A 21,826-nucleotide genomic window follows, 5' to 3' on the forward strand; every position below is an offset into this window, starting at 1 on the left:
GGTCTGGGAAGATTCCACGTGCCTTGGAGCAACTAAGCCCATGCACTCCAACTCCTGAGGCTGTGCTCTAGAGCCCTCAAGCTGTAACTACTGAAGCTTGTGGGCCCTAGAACCTACGCTCCACAGCGAGAGAAGCCACTGCCATGAAAAGCCCGTGCAGCACCAAAGACTCAGCACAGCCAAAAAGATTAAATCTTTCAGGACCAAAGCAGAAGGGAGACCGAACAGAGCCTGGGCTAGTCTAAGGAACACTTTACTATAAATCTGCACTTCTTGTCTTGATCCTTGTAACTTCCTAAATGTTTGCCAATTTTATTAACTCTTGTTCACTCCCACCTCCTGCCACATAACTGCCCAGCATATATCCTATCAAGGAAAAAGAGCCTGTATAACATCCATTTTGAAGTCAAAAGGACTTGAATTTCCCAGGACCTCTGTATCCCTATTTGTAAAATAGGGCGGTTGGACTACATTCTGGTCTCCAGGGAGAACTGAGTCCCCTCCATTTCTTACCCACCCGTATTGCCTTAACCAGGAGGAGGAATGTGAACTGAAATCCCACCACCTTGGATGCGCTAGGCCCTTATGAAAACAGGGCTTCCCCTTTCAGTCATAGTTTAAACAGTGGCAGCAGATAGAAAAAGAACAGGAAAGCAAGCTGGACCTCTGATTCTTGCAACAAGTTAAAAAAGAACTGCCCTAGCATGTAAATGGGCACAGAGGCATCCCTGTTTAGACTGAGTGCCCACATGGTTCCCAATAAATAATCTCATAGGTTATGAGACGAGTGCACGCTTGAGATTGGGAGCTGAGCTAAGGAGTTCAGTGAGAAAACAAGCCTGGAGTTTTCTGCTGGAAGAAAGGCAACCTCTTAATACATGTAAGATACAACACGTAAACCCAACCCAACCACATAAACCAGGCAATACATGAATCTAACCTTTTTTTGTTGTGACTTTTGCTTTTCCCTGAATTCTTCCATCTTCCTGGCTTCTTCCCTTAGAGTCTGTGCAAGGTGAATGTGACTTTGTGCCACACTGTCTACTTCTGCAAAAAGAATTAAAAAAAAAAAAAACCCTACATGTCTGAATTAAAATCAAAGAAACCAAATAAAAAGTTAAAATATATACAGAATTCTTGGGCACATTTATTAAGCCCCTCCACACACCCAGCATTGCCCTGACCACTACAACCAAGCCAGCAAACCTTTAGTTCAGCTTCCCACCACTAGCTGCACTAACCTAGTGTATGCCCAGGGCAGGGGAGAAGGCTTCTCCAAAGCAGGGGAGAAGCCCATGGAGCTTGCATGCTAGCACACATCACTAAACCCACTACAATTTCAAACTCAATCCTATTTCTCATTACATGACTCTAAGGTTCTTCCCATCTCTAACATCTCATGAGCCTATAAGAAATTTCTCTCTGGATAGAATGATACTTGGTATTTTTCCCTTTATTTTCTGAGATCTTTGTAAAGAGCATGACTTACCTTTCTAATAGAAGAACTGAAATTTTTATTTTTCTTGTTCCAAGGATATAAATTATAGATGGCATTAAAGATAGAAAGATTGACAGATATGACCTAAGAAAAAATTTTAAACTTGTGTGTGTCAAAATAACTGGGAATAAGGTTAGAAGAGACACAAAAAACTAGAAAAAAAATTGCAATTTATGCAACAGAGTAAATAGCTCTATTAAAAGAGCTTCAAATCAAAATAAATTTATATATTCTAGGGTTTTAAAATGGCTAAAGAGCATGAAATTTTTAAAAAGATTGGCCAAATGGCCAGTAAACATTTGCAAACATATTCAGCCTTAAAACTACTGAATAAAAAAAAAACACAAAATTTTTAAAATCCAGAAATATATCACTTTTTATCCTTCAGTTTGGAAAAAATTGTTAAAGTTCGAACATTTTTGGTATTGGCAAGCATGGGAAAAAACAGTACTGTGGGTGGGGGGAAATTTACCACTTTTCGAGAGGAAATGCGGCATTTTGTAGAATAAAAACTTAAGTACAAGAGTGCGGCAGATATATATGAAATGAAATGGAAAGATATCTAGCACCACTCAACTAGCCACAGAAACATGTTAAGCACACACTGTGCCATGTTAAAGTCTTTAGCTTGGAGGCACTAAGAACAGAAAATTTAAAGGTCTTAAACTCTGAGTCACAGGCCCAGGGAATGCTAGAAATGGACAGGACCCCCTGAAGACCAGTGCCAGAGCCTCACCCTGGGTTCCCAGCGTGAGAACCACTGCCTGAAATGAGTCAAATACACATCACGAAGTGCAGGTGTAGACAGTTCTCCAGCTCATTTCAACTCTGAAGGGCTATTCCTCACCTTAGGAGGTGCTCTATTTTTTTTTAACCAGTATGAGCTGTTCAAGTTAAAATGCAGCTGTGATGACAAACACAGAGCTCGCCAAGGACAGCAAATGCATTTTTAAGGAATCACTTACGCTGCTTGAAGACTTCAAGGGCTCGCTTCAGGGTGCTAAAAAAAATAAAAGCACATGTGTAGCTTCAGTTCTGGAAATTGGCTTATAACCTTATTATAATGCCACTGCATGTTTCTCCCAGCCCACATCCTGATAGCCTGTGATCTAACCTTCACCCATGAGCTTGAGAAGACAACAAAAGATCAATGCTTCTTCAGTCCAGTTACCTCTCTACTGCCCCTCAGTCCCAGGTTCAAGCATCATAAATGCTTTACTGTCCATTTGGGTGGAGCCAGGTGCCAAAATTCTTTATGCCTCATTTTCTCCAAGGATAATATAGGAGTTATGATCCATTTCTCATAAGGATACAAATTATTCTTTAAAGTACGATAATTAGAAATACAGATGTTGTTTTTGTTGTTCAGTTGCTAAATCATGTCCGACTCTTTGCAACCCCATGGGCTGCAGCACACCAGGCTTCCCTGTCTTTCACTATCTTCCAGAGTTTGCTCAGATTCACATCCATTGAGTTGGTGAAGCTATCTAACCATCTTATCCTCTGTCGCCCTCTTCTCCATTTGCTTCAATCTTTCCCAGCACTAGGGTCTTTGCCAATGAGCTGGCTCTTTGCATCAGGTGGCCAAAGTATTGGAGTTTCAGCATCAGTCCTTCCAATGAATATTCAGGGTTTATTTCCTTTAGGATTGACTGGTTTGATCTCCTTGCAACTCTCAAGAGTCTTCTCCAGCACCACAGTTTGAAAGCATCAATTCTTCAGCATTCTTTATGCTGCAACTCTCACATCCATACATGACTACTGGAAAAACCATAGCTTTCACTAGAAAGACCTTTGTCGGCAAAGTGATGTCCCTGCTTTTAAATACACTGTCTCAGTTTGTCATAGCTTTCCAAGGAACAAGCGTCTTCTAAGTTCATGGCCTCATCACCGTCCATGGTGAAATAAAATCTGTCACTGCTTCCACTTTTTCCCCTTCTATTTGCCATGAAATAATGGGACCAGATGCCATGATCTTAGTTTTTTGAATGTTGAGTTTCAAGCCAGTTTTTTCACTCTCCCCTTTCACTCCCATCAAGAGGCTGTTTAATTCCTCTTCACTTTCTGCCATGGTATCATCTGCACGTCTGAGGCTGTTGATATTTCTCCCAGCAATCTTGATTCCAGCTTGTGATTCCTCCAGCCCAAAATATGGATAAAAGCCAATAAAAGAGGGATTCAAACTATGATTCCCAATCACCTTTTTCATCCGTTCTTCAGTCCTCACATGCTTACTGCACATAAACGATGGGCCAGGTCTGGTGTCAGATGTTGGTGATTCAGTGGTACACGACAGACATCGTCACAGACTTAAGAGTCTTCACGGAAGAGACAGTCATGAACACAGTGTTCTATCCCAGAACAAACTACCACAAATTTAGCAGCTTCAAGCAAGACACGTTTCTTACTTCACAATTTCCGTGGAGCAGACCATGACTCATTTTTCATACCTTCTCTCAATCGCCTCCCTTCTCTCCCTCATAACCCACGGCTCCTCCTCCCCTACAGCTCCCCTTGCCCGTGGCTTTAGCTCTTCCCATCCTGCACTTCCTTAACAAGCTTCCTTTTGAGGTGACGTGGCTCTCGGGATTCTCTTGCTCATCGCCGCCCTCACGAAGGCAGACCTCAACTGGGATCACTCCAGCCACTCAAGAAGAAATGGGACTAAGTGAAGTCACGGCCCCAGCCCCTAGCCACAACAGCGTAGGATCATGGATTGTAATCTATACGTATCCATGTAGGTGGCAAGTTCTGCTATTTTATAAACTAAAAAGCCTTGTATCTTTCAGCTGGCCTCCTCTTCTTCTTCTTTTTTTTTTGGCCCCTTCTTTTAACTACACCTCATTCTTCCCATTCTGTTTATTTATCCTCAAACAAAGAGTCCTTATTTCTCCCTGCCTTTTCTCATATGAACATTCCCAATTATTACCAGCACATCAAGCAGAAAAACATTAACTGCACGTCTCTGTACACTTTCCCTGCCTGATGATACAATTTCTCAAGGAAAAAGCACTAGAAAGTGTCCATATCTAAACAGACAGACAACTGGTCCAGTAAGATGCATGAGCCTCACTCAAGAGCAGACTAATGACTGGAATTAGTGAGAGAGAAAGCTGGTCTTGGCCTCAGATAGAATTAGAAGTCTTTCCCCATAATGAGCTGTGGAGCTGGAAAGTGATAGAGAGGAAGTCTGTTCGGAGTCTAAAAATTTTCCCCACCCTAAGAGACTGGTTAAAAGGCCACTAAAAGAGCAGCCCAAACTCTCTTTAGTTTGTCATCAGCTTTGTTGTCCCACAACATCACTTCATCGCTGCTCCCCGCAATGAAGATGGTGACTACAATCCGAGGATCGAATGTGAACCCTGGGGATGGTGTTCTCACAACGTCCCTGCCCCCTCCTCCCGGGTGTTTCCCTTAACTGTGGGAAGAGAAAATATCATGCCACTCTTACAAACACTTCGGCCTTAAACCCTAAAAGGGCCCACCAGAAGCTACGAAGTCTCTCAAAGTGGTCGATCAGGTGGAAAAAATCCTACTTAGGCCCTGAACAAGCAAAGTCGTGCACGTTCATTGAGGGCATCTTCCTAAAGAGCATCCTGGAGGTGACAAAACCAGAAGCACCTGAATGGCCTTTCACTTCAACCTTGGAAACATAGTCCGCAGGTCTCATATCCTATTCACCTTCCTCTCTGAGAAATTCTTAGAAGGAAAACTGACGAGCTGTTTTCACAGAAGAGATTGGTGCTAGAGTCTCTTGAAAAATTTACCAAGTTATAAATCAAACATGCAAGAATATAAGAAATACCACTTTGCATCAGACTCATTCTGCTAAATATATTTTCCAAGCGATAGTATGTGAGAGAGCATGGCTATTTTCCCTCATATCACCTAAAAACTTTTTGGATATCTTTCCAAATGACTTATGCTTTCTTTATGAAAAGAAAGATCCACTGACCCACTAATCTTCCTTGAAACTACAGAAACTGTCCTTGAATGACAATGAAACTTACCGAATACTATGTAGGTCTGACATGTGAATATAGAAATGTTTTACATATTCAAAAACATGCAGCTAAATCAAGCAAGAAAAAAATAATCCTTAACATTTAAAACAAACAAATAAACTTAACTGTATATGAAACTGCTTACATAATCACACAGAGAAAATAGTATTTTAAGTATTTTAAGACCTTAGAAAACAATATTCTCAGTGGTATACAAGGTCAAGAGGAACTGCAAGAGGAACTGCAAAATGCACTGTAAAGAAATGTTTCATTCAGAAGTTTCATTGTTAGTAGTTGTATTAATATCATTTTGAAACATTTTAATATATACTGTCATAGAAAGCCAATAATTATGTTAATATCGTCAGGAACCAAGATTTTCTATGTAAGAGGAAATAAATATAAAATAAAAGAAGTGAATTATAAAATAAATTGGAATTAGAGATATCAATATGAATTCAAGCGTTTAAAATCTGTCCCCTGGGACTTCCCCGGTAATCCAGCGGTTAAGCATATGTCTTGCAATGCAGGGGTCACGGGTTCGACCCCTGGCTGGGGAACGAAGATCCCACATACTGGGGAGCAACTAAGTCATGCAGCATGACTAGGGAGTCTGCTGGCTGCAACTAAAACCCAAGACAGCCAAATAGATAAATAAACAACAAAGTAAAATCTGTCCCCTGAAAGAGCCTAGAAACAGTGACATCTCTGTGACAATGACCAACGCTAGAACTCAGAGTTTCATCTATAAATATGGCTCATTACTAGGAAAACTTGGAGAAATACTTAGTAAAATCTAGTTGAGTCCAGATTTAAATTCATAAAAAATTACATTAAGAAAACATGATGAGTATGAATAATTGTTAAATTTAAGTGATGGATTCACAGCCATTCATTATGTTTGCCCTTTTGCTTTTCAGTGTATTTTTACATTTAAAACATCAGAAATATAAATAATATAATCAACAAGTAAATTCTCCATGTACTAATGTCCTATGTCTGAGGGGAATGTGTTTTTAAGGCTTGAAGCGTGCTCAAGCGCTCAGTTGGGTCCGACTCTTTGTGACCCCATGGACTGTAGCTAGCCAGGTTTCTCTGTCCACGGGATTCTCCAGGCACGAATACTGGAATGGGTTGCCCTTTCCTTCTCCAGGGGATCTTCCTGACCCAGGGATCGAACCAGAGTCTCCTGCATAGGCAGGCAGATTCTTTACCACTGAGCCACAGATGCAGCAGCCCCTTTTTAAGGCTTACATAACTATTAATACTTTAAATATCTCCCAGTGTTTTCCTCCTCCTCAGTAATCCAGTACTTTTCAAACTGGGATGAGTGGGTGTGCGGGTGTGGGTGTATGTGTCTTAGGATCAAGAGAAGAGAAAGGGAAGGGCAATGTCTTGTCTGCTCCCACTACTGCCTCTGAGCGGACACAGACCTCAGGGCAGGTCTGCCGCTGCCTATAGCACAAAGCAGAATGCACGACAGCCTGAGGTACGATTACATAGGCAGAGATCTGCCAAGGTCTACCTAAACTACTTCCCCCAAGTCTCCCTCAGTGTGCCATGTTACGGAAGGAATCTAGAAATTTCCATGTGCATAGGACTGGCTACATAATTTGGGAGGCCCACTGCAAAACAACAATGTTTATAAATTGTTGTTTTTATGTTGTGTTTTATGTTGTGTTTATAAATTCCACTCTTTGTTTATAAATCACTAAGAATTTCAAATAGTAACAGCAAAGGGTAAGAATCCTCCTGGTAATGAAGGAAATGCGGGTTCGATCCCTGAGTCGGGAGGATCCCCTGGAGAAGAAAAGGGCTACCTACTCCAGTATTCTTGCCTGGAGAATCCCACGGACAGAGGAGCCTGGCAGGCTACAGTCCTTGGGGTCACACAGAGTCAGACATGACTGGTGACAGAGCACATAGCACAAGAAGTATTAAACCAGTTCTGAAGCCTATCTACATTTGCAATCCCACACGATTGCCCAAGTCAGCCTTGCACATGAGGGACTGTGTTCCCAAAGTAGGCACCATGTCTGGACATCTCTGTATCCTCAGAGTTTTCAATGAAGAATGAGTAGTCGAGGTACAGAATCCTCACATCAATGGTGACAACTATGAAATGATGCAAAGACAGTCTCCCATAACTATTACAAACTATGTGTTTCATATAATATATACACATAATCAAATATATACATAAAACAATAATACACTCTACTGAATTTCTAGCATAAAATTATGCATAATTCTACCTATAAAAAGTATACACAGAAAAGGACTGCAAGGAAAATTTAGAAAATATTAATAATGAGTTATGGCTTCATCGTTCATTTTAGATTTCTTTCTGTATTTCTATTTTTCACAGCTAGAAATAAGAAAAAAAATTCACATTTTTTTCACCCAACACATTTCACCCTACTGGCCAGGTCTGTCTGATGAAGTGACAGGGCTCCTGAGTGGTATCAGACAACCTGGAAACCAGAAAGAAACATGGCACCTACTTGGTCTCAGACTGTCCACATGGCTTCTTCCTAGCGAGGCTGAGCAGATCTTTGCCATATCTCTCTTCAATTGATGCCCTAAGGAGAACAGGAGAGAGAGTTCTGAGTCCTTCTCAGGGCTGATTCTTATTTATGACACATGGCACCTTCTTTGAAGGCTTATGAAACTATTAATACTTTAAATATCTCCCAATGTTTTCCTTTGACATAGAAGCTCACAATTCTCTAAAATGTGAAACTCCTACTAGAGAGCCAGGAAGAATTGTAAAAGACCAGCGACCTCCATCTCCATGGTGTTCTTCGCCAGAAAAAAGTCTATACCATGAATAATTAAGGCCAAACCAAGCACGGTCGCTTGATCAGCATGGGTTAACCACATTACAGAATAATTTTCAAAACTATGATCCAAGAAGATGTATATACATATATATATATATGTTTATAGTCTACACGAATGTATACAGATATGAAATACATACATTTTAAGTGGAGTAAAAGATATTTCCATCAAATGCTGCACTCCTTAGGCCCACCCCTCCCATCTTCTCTACGAGCATCCTTTTACCAACCTGAGAGGTCTCCTGCATTGCAGGCAGGTTCCTTTCTGACTGAGCCACCAGGGAAGCCCCACAGAGTTCTCCTTTTTATTGTCTCCATAGTTCTGCTTTTTCCAGAATGTCACATAGTTGGAATCATATGGTATGTAGTTTTTTCAGACTGACTTCTTTTATTTAGCAATATGCTTTTAAGATTCTCCCATGTCCTTTTGTGGCTGGATAGCCCATTTCTTCTTATTGATGAATGATATTCCATTGTATGGCTGTACTACAGTTTGTTTATTTGTTCACCTACTGAAGGACATCATATGTTGTGAAAGTTGCCCAGATGTGTCCGACTCTTTGTGGCCACACAGGCTATACAGTTCATGGGATTCTCAAGGCCAGAATACTCGAGTAGGTAGCCTTTCCCTTCTCCAGGGGATTTTCCCAAACCAGGAATCGAACCTAGGTCTCCCACATTGTGGGCAGATTCTTTACCAGCTGAGCCACAAGGGAAGCCCTTAGAGTTCTCTGTTCACGGTTAATTCAAATATGTAGCTAAACTGTACCAAAGAGATGAGAATTTCACAACAGAAACCCTGCAGTCAGCATGTCTCACAGGAACATTGTTATTGGTGTGGTTTATGGGTCTGTCTATCCCCTTTCCTGCTCCCCACAGCCACTGTCACCATTTCTACTTTGTGCCCCAGCCCCAGTTTTATCTAAATCCTACTATCAAGTTATGGACCTTTAGGTTCATATACCCCAGTTAAAAATTTTTTTAAAGTATAATATGAATACATTCTCACGGCAAAAGATTCAAACAACACAAAGTCATATGAAATAAAACACAAACGTCTCCCTTGACTCTCCCCCAACCCCACGCCCCTCCCTGGGAGGAGCCACTGCTAAGACTGGTATATATCCTCCCAGTCCTTTCTCTGCATTTCCACAGTCATATCTCACAAATACACAACTTTTTATAGTTACATAACAGATCATTCTATTATTTGCTGTTCTGTTTTTCACCTAGTAATAGAATCTGGCATATAGATCTTTATCAGTACACACCAACTACCATGTTCATAATTAGGAGTTTTCCACAGTCAGGGTCACCCTAATTGCTTTGTTTTTCACTACTGCCAAGAAGAGTTTAATGAACATCCTTAGGCAGATATTCATGGGCATCTCTGAGAATGTTTATCTAAGCTAGGACTTCTGAGAAAGTGGATTTACTAGATCAGAAGAATATATCTTTTAAATGTTGGAAAACTGTCGAATTGCCCTGCAAAAGAGCCTTCTCGATTTATATTTTCACCAAAACTGTGCACGGAGAAGGCAATGGCAACCCACTCCAGTACTCTTGCCTGGAAAATCCCCATGGATGGAGGAGCCTGGTAGGCTGCAGTCCATGGGGTCGCTAAGAGTCGGACAAGACTGAGTGACTTCACTTTCACTTTTCACTTTCATGCATTGGAAAAGGAAATGGCAACCCACTCCAGTGTTCTTGCCTGGAGAATCCCAGGGACGGCAGAGCCTGGTGGGCTGCCGTCTATGGGGTCTCACAGAGTCGGACACGACTGAAGCGACTTAGCAGCAGCAGCAGCAAAACTGTGCAAGAGCTCCCATTCCCAGAAACCCTCCCCAACACTGAATATTATCAGTCCTCACTAGTCTTTAGTAAGAGAGGTTTAACAAAAAGCTCTCATTTAAATTTACTTCTCCTTGATTTCAGTGTGATTATGCATTTTATATATTTATTTCTATACGTTATTTTATGAGTTACATAGGTATATCACCCCAATTTTTTCACTGAACATTTTACCTTTTTCCTATTATTTTGTAGAAGTTCTTCATATATTATGCATATCAATTTTTATTCTTACATGCTATATAATTTCTTCCACTCTCATCTGTCTTTTATAAATAATAACCTTATCCACTTTATTAAAATGATACATGCTCATTGTTCACAAAGACAAAAACAACAAACTGTCCAAAATTTCACCAATTAAAAATAATTAGTATTAACATCCAGTGATGATTGTAACAGGCATTCCTTTACACAGATATGCAGGCAGGATGGGTGGACAGACAGGCATAAGTAATTTTAAAAGAATGAGACTACATTCTATCAGTTCAGTTCAGTTGCTCAGTCTTATCCAACTCTTTGCAACCCCATGGACTGCAGCATACCAGGCTTCCCTGTCCATCACCAACTCCCAGAGCTTACTCAAACTCAAATCCATTGAGTCCACTAAGTCCACTGAGTGATGCCATCCAATCATCTCATCCTCTGTCATCCCCTTCTCCTCCTGCCTTCAATCTTTCCCAGCATCAGGGTCTTTTCCAATGAGTCAGTTCTTCCCATCAGGTGCCCAAAGTATTGGAGTTTCAGCTTCAACATCAGTCCTTCCAATGAATATTCAGGACTGATTTCCTTTAGGATTGACTGATTGGATCTCCTTGTAGTCCAAGGGACTCTTAAGAGTCTTCTCCAACATTGCAGTTCAAAAGCATCAATTCTAAAAGCTATATTCTATACGCTATTTAAAAATAAAGTACTGGGACTTCCGTGGTGGTCCAGTGGTTAAGAATTTGCCTTCCGATGCAGGGGATATGAGTAAAATCCCTGCTCAGGGAACTAAGATCCCACATGCTGCGGGGCAACATGCCCACGTGCCATGACTATGGAACCCACATGCCTCAACTAGAGGGGCTGCAGACCATAATTACTGAGCCCGCGCGTGCTAGAGCCTGTGCTCTACCACAGGAGACGCCCGCGCACACTGCAACTAGGAAAAAGCCCATGCACCACCACAAAGACCCAGCACAGCAAAAATTTTAAAAATAAATAATATAAAAATAAAGTATTAAGCCTAATTTTAGCTAAATTTCACAGAAGAAAAGGAAACTGAAAGGAAGCTGAAGGAATTGCTGAATTTCAAACGATTGTTTCTCTAGCACAGGAAAAATTAATTCCTCAAAGACCCTTCCAAAGTTAAAAAGGAGTTTATGGAAGCAATTAAGGGGACTGAGACATTACAATGTTTTAATGACCTATTTCAGTCTTAGTTTCAGACACTTGACAGCCCATGGTGAAAGGATTAGCACCATCGCACCTCTATCTCCTCCTCAATAATTTTACACTATTTTTACTTCATTTGCATCTATAACATACACTGTTCTCCAATCATAATTCTCCTAGTTGTTTAGTCTTAACTCTATTAAAATGGACGTGATGCTCACTACCAGTCCTGTTACCATAGCTTTTCCATCCCTAAGATTTGTATTCTGGTTCATTTATTGGTTGGCTGATTTCATCAATTCATGATCTTTTACCAAAATGGCTCAGAAGGGAGGGCATCAATATTTCCTGAGTTCTTTCATATTTGAGGCCATTTGGTGATGGACAGGGAGGTCTGGCGTGCTGTGATTCACGGGGTCGCAAAGAGTCGGACACGACTGAGTGACTGAACTGAACTGAACTGAACCTATGGCCTTCATATTTTAAATTATTATTTTTTATTGACTCACAGATGATCTACCATGTTGTGTCAGTTTCGGGCACACAGCAAAGTGATTTAGTTATACATCTACCTATATATTATTTTGCAGATTCCTTTCCATTACAGGTTATTACAAGATACTGAATATAGTTCCCTGTGCTATATAGGAGGTGACTACTGCTGCTGCTGCTGCTGCTAAGTCACTTCAGTCGTGTCCGACTCTGTGTGACCCCATAGACTGAAGCCCACCAGGCTCCCCCGTCCCCGGGATTCTCCAGGCAAGAACACTGGAGTGGGTTGCCATTTCCTTCTCCAATGTGTGAAAGTGAAAAGTGAAAGTGAAGTCGCTCAGTCGTGTCCGACCCTTAGCGACCCCACGGACTGCAGCCTACCAGGCTCCTCCGTCCATGGGATTTTCTAGGCAAGAGTACTGGAGTGGCTTGCCATTGCCTTCTCCGTAGGAGGTGACTATTGTTTATCTATTCTATAAATAGTAATACATAACTATTAACCTCATACTTCTAATTTATCTTCTTCCCTGCCTTTTCCCCACCTTTCTCTTTTGGTCACCTTAAGTTTGTTTTCTATGTCTGTGAGTCTGTTTCTATTTTGTAAACAGGTTCATTAGTATCATATTTTTAGATTCCACATGTTAGTGATATCACAGAATATTCGTCTTTCTCTGCCTTACTTCACTTACTGTGATAATTTCTAGGTCCATCCATGTGGCTGCAAAAGGCATTATTTCATTCTTTTTTATGGCTGAGTGGTAATTCCATTGTGTGTATGTACCACATATTCTTCATTCATTCATCTGTCAAAGGACATTTAGGTTGCTTCCATGTCTTGGCTATTGTAAATTGTGCTGCAATGAACCCTGGGGTGCATGTATCTTTTCAAATTAGAGTTTTCATCTTTTCTGGATATATGCTCAGGAATGGGGTTGTTGGTTCATATAGTATTTTTAGATTTTTAAGGACCCTCCATACTGTTCTCCATAGTACTGCACCAATTTACATTCCCACCAACAGTGTCTGAGAGTTGCTTTCTCTGCACGCTCTCTCCAGCATTTATTATTTGCAGACTTTTTGATGATGGTGTGGCCTTTATATTTAAATGATACCCTTGCTAGTGTAAAGAATGTTCTAAAACTTTCCCTCAGAACTCTGTTTAACTCTGTTAAACTTGTTCCATTGGCCTCTGTCATTGAAGAGAAGACCAATGTGATCCAGTTTCCCTGCTGCCCATTCCTGTTTTGGGAATTTGGCTTGTTTCCCTTCCTAGATACTTGAAGTATTCTTTCATTAATTAAATAACCAGGATGAGACTCTTTATGATCCTCTACAATGAACATTCAGTATTTTTACATGTAAAAAGGAATTAAGGCTATTTTTATTAAAAATATTTATATATAGTACATATATTTTATCTTTGCAGAATTGTATCCTGAAGATTTCTTGATGATCTTTTGTGGTTTCCAGGAGCAGAATTTACTCAATTCCTTCCTTTTAGCACTAAGGCACCAGGAATCTGAACTCACCTCAGGCAGCAAGCATCTGATCCCCATGGAGAGTCCTAGAATCTGACAAGTATAGTCAGCCCTCCACAACCTTAGATTCTGCAACTTCAGATTCCACATTCACAGATTCAACCAACTGAAGATGAAAACTATTCGGGGGAAAAATTCCCAAAAGTTTCAAAAAGCAACACTTGAATTTGCTCATACTGGCAACTACTTGCAGAGCATTTACATTGGATTAGGTATTATAAGTAACCTAGAGATGATTTCAAGTATCCAGGAGGATGTACGTAGTTTATACGCAAATAGTACACCATTTTATACAAGACTTGAGCAGCTGTGGATCTTGGGGGGTCCTGGAAAAATCCCCCACAGATACTGAAGGATGACGGTAATGAGTTCCAACAGGCATAACAGTGTGCTCTTTGAAGAAAACAAGGGCTTTGATAAAAATGAAACTACAACTTCATGTTCATGAAATCAGGTGAACAACCACAAGATTGAGAAACACTGCAAATGGGAAGCGGTGGAGTCCAGGGACCTGCAGCCAATGAAGGAATCACTAGGCCTTTGCAAAAATCACACCCGAATAAGTAGGCTTTTATCTAGATCACCCTCCTACCAACTATCCAAAATTTCCCTCTCATCTGCTCATTAATTTGTCATTTACTGAACATCTACTATGTGCCAGGCATCACACTGGGAGAACGTAGAGATGACCGAAATATGAGGCCTGCCTAGAAGAGTGCAAGGGTGAGGGACAGCAGGGAATGTAAACCAGTACTTTCATCTGATTATGAGGCCCATGTAACAAGGGCCATAATAAAAATGTACAAAATAATATATACATAACAGAAAAGGGCTTCCCTTGTGGCTCAGCTGGTAAAGAATCAACCTGCAATGCAGGAGACCTGAGTTCGATCCCTGGGTTGGGAAGATCCCGTGGAGAAAGGGAAAGGCTACCCACCCCAGTATTCTGGCCTGGTGAATTCCCAGGACTGTATAGTCCAAGGGGTCACAAAGAGTTGGACACATCTGAGCAACTTCCACTTTCACTTAATTCAATATGAAGATGATAGGAAGACACAGGAGAAGAATGACATGTGACGATAGGAGAGACTGGAGTTAGAGGCTGCAAACCAAGGATTCATTCAACACAAGAAGCTAAGAAAAAGACAGTCTCTCCACTAGAGCCTTTATGAGCACATGAGCCTGCAGATCCTGATTTTGGACTTCTGGCCTTGAGAATTAGGAGAGAATAAATTTCCGTTGTCTAAAGCCACCCAATTCGTGGTAATTTGCTACAGCAGCCCTAGGAAACTCATATAGTAATAATGATTTGGCTATAACTTGACCATGAGAAGCTAACATCTAAGGGAACTGGTCACGCCCTCCTTGGCAATCTATCATTCTCAAGCCCATCCTGAGAGATGGCTGGCCCACAGTGAGGACCCCTGAAGGAGAGCTGTAATCAAGATAGGTTGACTTCTCCCTGAAAAAGAACAGAGGGAGTACAGGAGCTTGTGGAAAGAGCCCAGAGCCCAAAGCATTGGGGCTAGGATCCCCTAGTCCACAGTTACAGCTGCTAATTTCACACACAAAGCGGTTCCACAGCACACTTCCCTCCTCCCTACTCAGCATCATGCTGCAACACAAAGTTAAGAGGACTGATCTGACCACTCAGTTCCTGGAGAAACCTCTTTTCAAAGAATATATGCACAGCATCCTTAGTCAGTAGACCACTAAATAAAGTGAAAAAGAAAAAAACCATCAGACGTGGGGTCAATAGAAGTCTTGGCTCTGCTATCTACTGCTTTCATAATCTTGGCCAAGTCATTTAAACCCCCAATGAACCTCAGCTTTCTCACCTGTAAAATGGAGCTGATGATATACTCTCTATCTACTTTCTCGGCTTAATATAACAATATTAGTCATGGGTACCATTCACCCACCACTTACTCTATACCAGGTACTATACTCAGCATGCTGAAGCAGTTTACAGCACAGATTCCAGGGTCCAACTTTCCTAGGTTTGAAATCAGATCTAACCCTTTATTGCCTGTCTGATTTTAAGCAAGTTACATAACCTCTCTGAATCTCTGTTTCTTCACTTGTAAAATAATGATGATAAAACTTGCTATACAGGGTTATTCTGAGAATTAAATGAGATAATATATTTAAATAATGTTGGAGATTATAACTAACAGTTGTTGGTGTGCAGTTGCTCAGTCGTGGCTGACTCTTTGTGACCCCATGGACTGTAGCCCACCAGGCTCCTCTGTCCATTATAACTAATATGCCTTCAATAAATGGCAACTATGGATACAATCTCATTGAGTCACCTTAGCCACCCTCTGCAGCAGGATTAGCCTCATTTTTAAAAAATTTTTGCTCCACTGGGTCTCCACTGAGGCCCATGGGCTCTTTGTTGCAGCCCGTGGGGTTTCTCTAGTTGCTGCACACAGGCTTCTCTTGTTGCGGTTCAAGGGTTTCTCATTGAGGTGCGCAGGCTTTTTCTGTTGCTGAGCACAGACTATCTGGAGCATGCAGGCTCAGGAGTTCTGGCACATGGGTTTAGTTGCCCACAGCACGTGTGATCTTAATTCCTTGACCAGGGATAGAAGAACCCACATCCCCTGCATTGGAAGACAGATTATCAACCACCGGACTGCCAGGGAACTCCCTATCCTCATTTTTATATTTCTCATTTCCTGCTCGTATCAGGACCTCAGTACGTAATGTCTGGCCCCATCGAGGGTTTCAGGGGCAGGAGAGTCCATAAGCTTGGGCTACCAGAGATATGACAGGCTCATTTTAATTGCCAGCCAGTGGAAGACCTCAGGCTGGAGTGTTATGTAGAATGCTTCCTTTAAAGGGAAAAAAAAGAAGAGGAGGAGAAGGAAATTTGACCTGGACTTTGAAGGATGGGGAGAATCTACTTAGGAGCCTCTGAAAAAGGAGAACATTCTAGGTGGGGAAATATGGAGTGTAGATGGAGAGGCAGAGACATCCAAAACACACTCACTAATAATCTCTCTGGCTGGGATAGACGGAGTGGGGGTGATGAGTGAGAACACGAAACAGAGAGAAAAGGGAGGGAGAGAAATCCGTGCTGAGAGCAAGCCCAGCCTCCTGGAAACCACCTACCCTTCTCCCTGCGGTGGCTGACTCATCAACACAGGGTCTGCGTGAGATGCCTCTGGAGCTGTTGTGGATTCTGTCACTTTCTAGGTTCCCATGGTAAATTACTTATCCAATCTCATTTCAAAAAGCTGCATTTTCATGCAAAGAAAATGGAAATAATAATGCCTTATGCAGTTGACTGTGTCAAAGGAGGCCATTTCAAAGGGATTTGTAAACCCCAACTGTAACAAAGATCCTGAGACAAAACTCTGAGAGCGACACAGAGCAAGTGCTCAATGTGTGATTTGTTATTTTGTAACTGTTCAGAGCTGTTGTGGTTGTGGTTGTCATCATCTATATCATCACTGGTAGAAGATAAGGCAATTTACAATTTACCCGATATATTATTTGTCTCTCTGCTTTGTTACTTATATGCTGTGTTACAGTAAGTCATCTAGGACTTACTGGGGACTGGTTAGCTACAGGGCACACACTGAGACACGCCCCCGGATCGGCAATACAGATGCAAGAAAGGTAGCATTCCTGCCCACTCCAGAGGAGTGTGTGACACAACTCTTCTGTCCATATGCAAACGAGTGTAGACGGACTTACTGCAATCCATCTGGTACAACCAAGGACAAGGAGACTTCCTAGCTTCCAAGATGGAGGTTGAAACACAGCATGGAGGGACCCACTCCTGGTTGCATCTGAGAGACAGGGAGAGGGAGGTCCCCCGGAGAACGCAGTATCTCTCCCTTCCCCTTGCTGCCCCTGGGCAGGTAGAGCTGCCTACCAGAAATTCCAGAGAGGTTCATGGTGGGGCTTCAACATTTAGGAGGCCACCACCTTAGATATAGGGCATATTTAGTCCCATATCGTAGATATGTTATAAATGTATGTGATTACTCCTCATGATACTAAGCAAATAACAGTTTCACTTTCACTCTTCATGAACAAAAAGAACAAATGTGCATGCATGCTAAGTCGCTTCAGTTGTGTCTGACTCTTTGTGGCCCTATGGACCCATCAGGCTCCTCTGTCCATGAGGTTCTCCAAGTAAGAATACTGGAGTGGGTTGCCATGCCCTCCTCCAGGGGATATTCCCAATCCAGGGATAAAATAATAAATAATACATGACAAACTGCTGTTATCTTTTCCCTGTGTGTGTTTTTTTCTCTAGTCCATATGAATACCAAATATCCAAGGATTCCATCTGAAATTTATGGCAGCTAAGTAAAGTAAAGACCCGAGGAGGGAGTTTCAGCAATATCAGACTACGGCCCAGACTGAGGCCCAGGCCCCACACACACCCTGCACCTATGACAGCAAAAGAGAAAGGCTGGACCCCCAAAGCTGAAAAGGATGGCACCTCCCTTCCTGAGTTAACCATGAACAGAACACGCACTCTTGATGGAGCAGTCTCCTTCTGGCAAGCATACCAGCAGGAAAGGAGGCCCAAAGCCAGCAGCCCCCTTGCTCAGGGGCCTCAAGCCCCCTACCCAGGGCAGACATATCCAACACCTTGACCTGATGCCAGCAGATTCTGCCCCCAGACTGGAGGATACGGGGCTGGCTTCTTTTGCTACAAAACTTCTGAAGAAAGATGACCATATACTAGAAATATAGCATAAATATTTAATAATTTTTAATTTGCACATGCTTTTTCCTCTTACCCTCATATTTCTGTGAAACATTTTAAAAGTGAGATCTTAGTTTTTGAGTTCTGTTTGGACTTGTGATTTTCAAACCATGGGTTGTCATGACCCATTTGTAAACCGTAATCAATTCAATGGATTATGACCAGCCGTTTTTAATTAAATAGAACTGAACAGAATAATAGGATGCTAATGTTTAATCAAACTTTCATTTTATGCATGTGTGTACTGGGCGGCGGTGTAAAATGTACTTCTTACTCAGTGTGTGTTAGTCACTCAGTCGTGTCTGACTCTTTGTGAACCCACGGACTGTAGCCCACCAGGCTCCTCTGTCCGTGGGATTCTCCAGGTAAGAATACTGGAGTGGATTGCCATGCCCTTCTCCAGGGGATCTTCCCAGCCCAGGGATCGAACCCAAGTCTTCAGCATTACAGGCAGATTCTTTACCATTTGAGCTACCTGGGAATGTTTTTTTCTTACTGAGAGGTATATTCAAAAAAAATATATATATAGACACCACTGATATACACCACCATCCTGGTTGTATCAGGGCATCCTTGACTCGACCTGCCTGGGCAGCAGAAGCTTTGACCAGTAGCCAACACCTCCTTCATGTATGTGAGGCCGAGCTATTTCACTTCCAGGAGAAAATTTATAAATGCCCTACTGGAGGAGAAACACAAAAGCAAGGGATGTTCTGCAATCTCTTTACCCTGTGCAGTGGGGAATCTCTTGTGTGTTTGCGACTTTGTCAGAGCTCTGTTGAAGAAAGGAGGAAGCCCACCTCCAGTGCCTGCCAAGAGAAAGCAAAGCTGTAACTCGGCGTCATCACTTTCCACAAGCTTGGGAAGAAGGTGGAGGCTCGTCCCTCAAAGGAGGCACAGTGACCGGCTCCACGGAGCCTGAGAGTGGACAGACCTCTCTCTGTCCACCTCTCCTGAGACTCACAGCATGTCAGTGCTCAGCTCCCTGGGACCTTAGCAACAGTTAAAGGGGGAGACGCTCGCCGTCAGAGCATGGGCAACCAGTGTGAGCTTTGTTACCCTAATGTTCTCCCCTGGAGGAGGGCGTGGCAACCCATTCAAGTACTCTTGTCTGGGAAATCCGAGGGACAGAGGAGCCTGGTGGGCTACAGTCCACGGGGTCACAAAAGAGTTGGACACAACTAAGCGACTAAACAATGTTCTCTTGGGCTTCCCTAGCGGCTCAGCAGTAAAGAATCTGCCCATGCGGGAGACGCAGGTTCAGTCCCTGAGTCGGGAAGATCCCCTGGTGAAGGAAATGGCAACCCACTATAGTATGCTTGCCTGGGAAATCCAGTGGACAGAGGAGCCTGGTGGGCTACAGTCCATGGGGTCGCAAAAGAGTCAGACATGACTTAGCAACTAAACAACAGCAATGTCTTCTTGAGTAGAAAATAAAAGATTTGATTGAGAACAGTTTACTGTCTGTACCTCCAAGTTACAGAGCTCTCGCTCACTGCCTTACAAACAGAACAGGTTCATCAGTTTGGGTCCCGGCCACAACCCAGATCTTTGGCCCCAAATCCCCCTAAACCACTCCTTCATCCAGAATCACTGGGAGACGGAGGATTCCAGATGAATGAGATAGTCCACAAACTAACTTAGCCATTATGTATAGAATGTTTTTCATCTTAAAGGAAAGGAAGAGAAGGGAAGAGGAGGGGATGGAATCCTCTAAACCACGCCAGATCCCCCCAGACCTCCAAGCCCATCACCATCCAGAGGGGCGTGGCCTGCCCCTGCATCCTTCTCACCGATCCCCCAGCTCAGTGGTCTCTGAACCAGGCTCTGTCTCCCTTCACTGTACAGGCCCAGCCTGCAGTCCCCCCGTGATCCTCCACTCATCCAAGCCACCTCGAGCTGAGGGCCCCTTTGAGATCTCCTCCTCCATAAAGCTGCCCCTTGTTTAGCCAGCCCTCCACAATCTCCCCCTCTCCCATGAGGTCCTTCAGTGTCACAGGTATCACAGAGCACAGCACTTTGTTACATTCTGTTTGTCGTTTCACTCATAAACTTTAACTCTCCTGCGAGTTCCTAAGAGCTTTAGGACCAAGATATCCTTTACTTCTTGGGTATCGTTCCCTAACGTGCAGCAGCGGGCTTTGTGAACCATTGAAAACAAACACAATCTGTAAATTGTCCTTTTCTGGGTGGGAGCATTCTGCCCACTGCGTCTTCAGAGAAACAAAAACGGCATGTACCTTTCTTTTAAAAAGTCTTCAAACTCTTTGCAGTTCTTGCGGCCATTGTTCAGATGCTGGATGATGCTGTCGTAGCCAATGGTGCCGAGGATGTCTGAAGTCTGGTGGGAAAGACAACACTGTGTGAGACGGGGAACCGGGTGATGTCAGCCCCAAGGCCTAAAGCGAGGACGGGGCAGGGGGAACCCGGGGAAGCCGGCTACGGGAACGCATATGTGACCAAAAAGGACAAAACAGAAGTTCAGAGTTCATGCAGCTGTGGAAGACTTTTTAGAATTATGAAACTATAGGGTCACAAAACAGGAAGGAAGTGACAGAGCATTGAAAGGCACATGGTCAAGGGAGCTGGCTGGCTCAGGGCCCCTCCCTGGGTCTCCGAGGATCACCATGATCTGATCACCATGCCCTGATCAGGCCAGGCAGGGAGCAGGAACTGAGCCCCCCTTCCAGCCTTCTGCTGAGTGAGCTCCATCCTGCAGGGGGAAACTCACTCACACCACAGCTCCTCGCAACAAGGGCTACACAGCGTTCACTCTGGCCTCCCCCTTGTCTCAGACCTTGACCTCGACAGCTCTTCCTGCAGCCAAGAAGCCTGGTCTGAGGGTCAAGGGCATCACTGAGCCAGGCCTAGGAGAGGGAGGAGGGGTCGGCTTCCCACTGTAGCAGGAAGGGAAGACCAGCAGCTGACAGGCCCCGGATGGCCTGGCCCCAATTTGGGGGAAAGGAATTTTTTTTTTTTTTAATTTTAAGTGAGCCATTTCAACTCAGTTCAGTTCTGTCTCTCAGTCGTGTCCAGCTCTTTGCAACCCCATGGACTGCAACACGCCAGGCTTCCCTGTCCATTACCAACTCCTGGAGCTTGCTCAAATTCCTGTCCATGGAGAGAGCCATTTATTCCCATTTTATTCTACTATGTGCTCTGAGGTTGGAGGAAGCTGCCTAAGTCTCCCAAAGCAGTAGCCCTGGATGCAGTGTCTTTCAAAAATCAAAGCCCCCTCAGCTCCCCAAACCAACAAACCAGGAGCTCTGAAGAATACCCGCTAAAGTGTCTCCTATTGCAGCTGGCTCCCTGGTTCCTACTCCACAAGTACATGTAATAGGTGGTCTGATCCAGACTCCAGGCCCGTATGAAGCTTGGTTAGGCTTAAGGGTGTGTCCTGGGGAGCTTTGAACTGAGACACCCCCAGCCCAGCCCCACCACCCTGCATCTGCTGAGGAAAGTACTTCTCTGCCAATGGCGGGTGGGGTGGG

The 21,826-nt window shown here is 43.2% G+C and overlaps 1 protein-coding gene across 1 annotated transcript in view; it reads right to left on the bottom strand.

Moving 5' to 3' along the window:
• The window catches only part of PSTPIP2 (proline-serine-threonine phosphatase interacting protein 2), a 77,728-nt gene that overhangs the window by 17,634 nt on the left and 38,268 nt on the right, over positions 1 to 21,826 (bottom strand). The window contains exons 2-5 of the mRNA XM_055417288.2: positions 20,576 to 20,676; positions 8,007 to 8,084; positions 2,464 to 2,498; positions 941 to 1,047 (exon numbers count right to left, since the gene is read on the bottom strand). Of these exons, the coding sequence (XP_055273263.1) occupies positions 941 to 1,047; positions 2,464 to 2,498; positions 8,007 to 8,084; positions 20,576 to 20,676 (321 nt within the window). The remainder of the gene's footprint in view (positions 1 to 940; positions 1,048 to 2,463; positions 2,499 to 8,006; positions 8,085 to 20,575; positions 20,677 to 21,826) is intronic.

Source organism: Moschus berezovskii, chromosome 28 (assembly GCF_049115385.1).
Source record: "Moschus berezovskii isolate FMDL1 chromosome 28, NW_MosBer_1.0, whole genome shotgun sequence".
NCBI lineage: Eukaryota > Metazoa > Chordata > Mammalia > Artiodactyla > Moschidae > Moschus > Moschus berezovskii.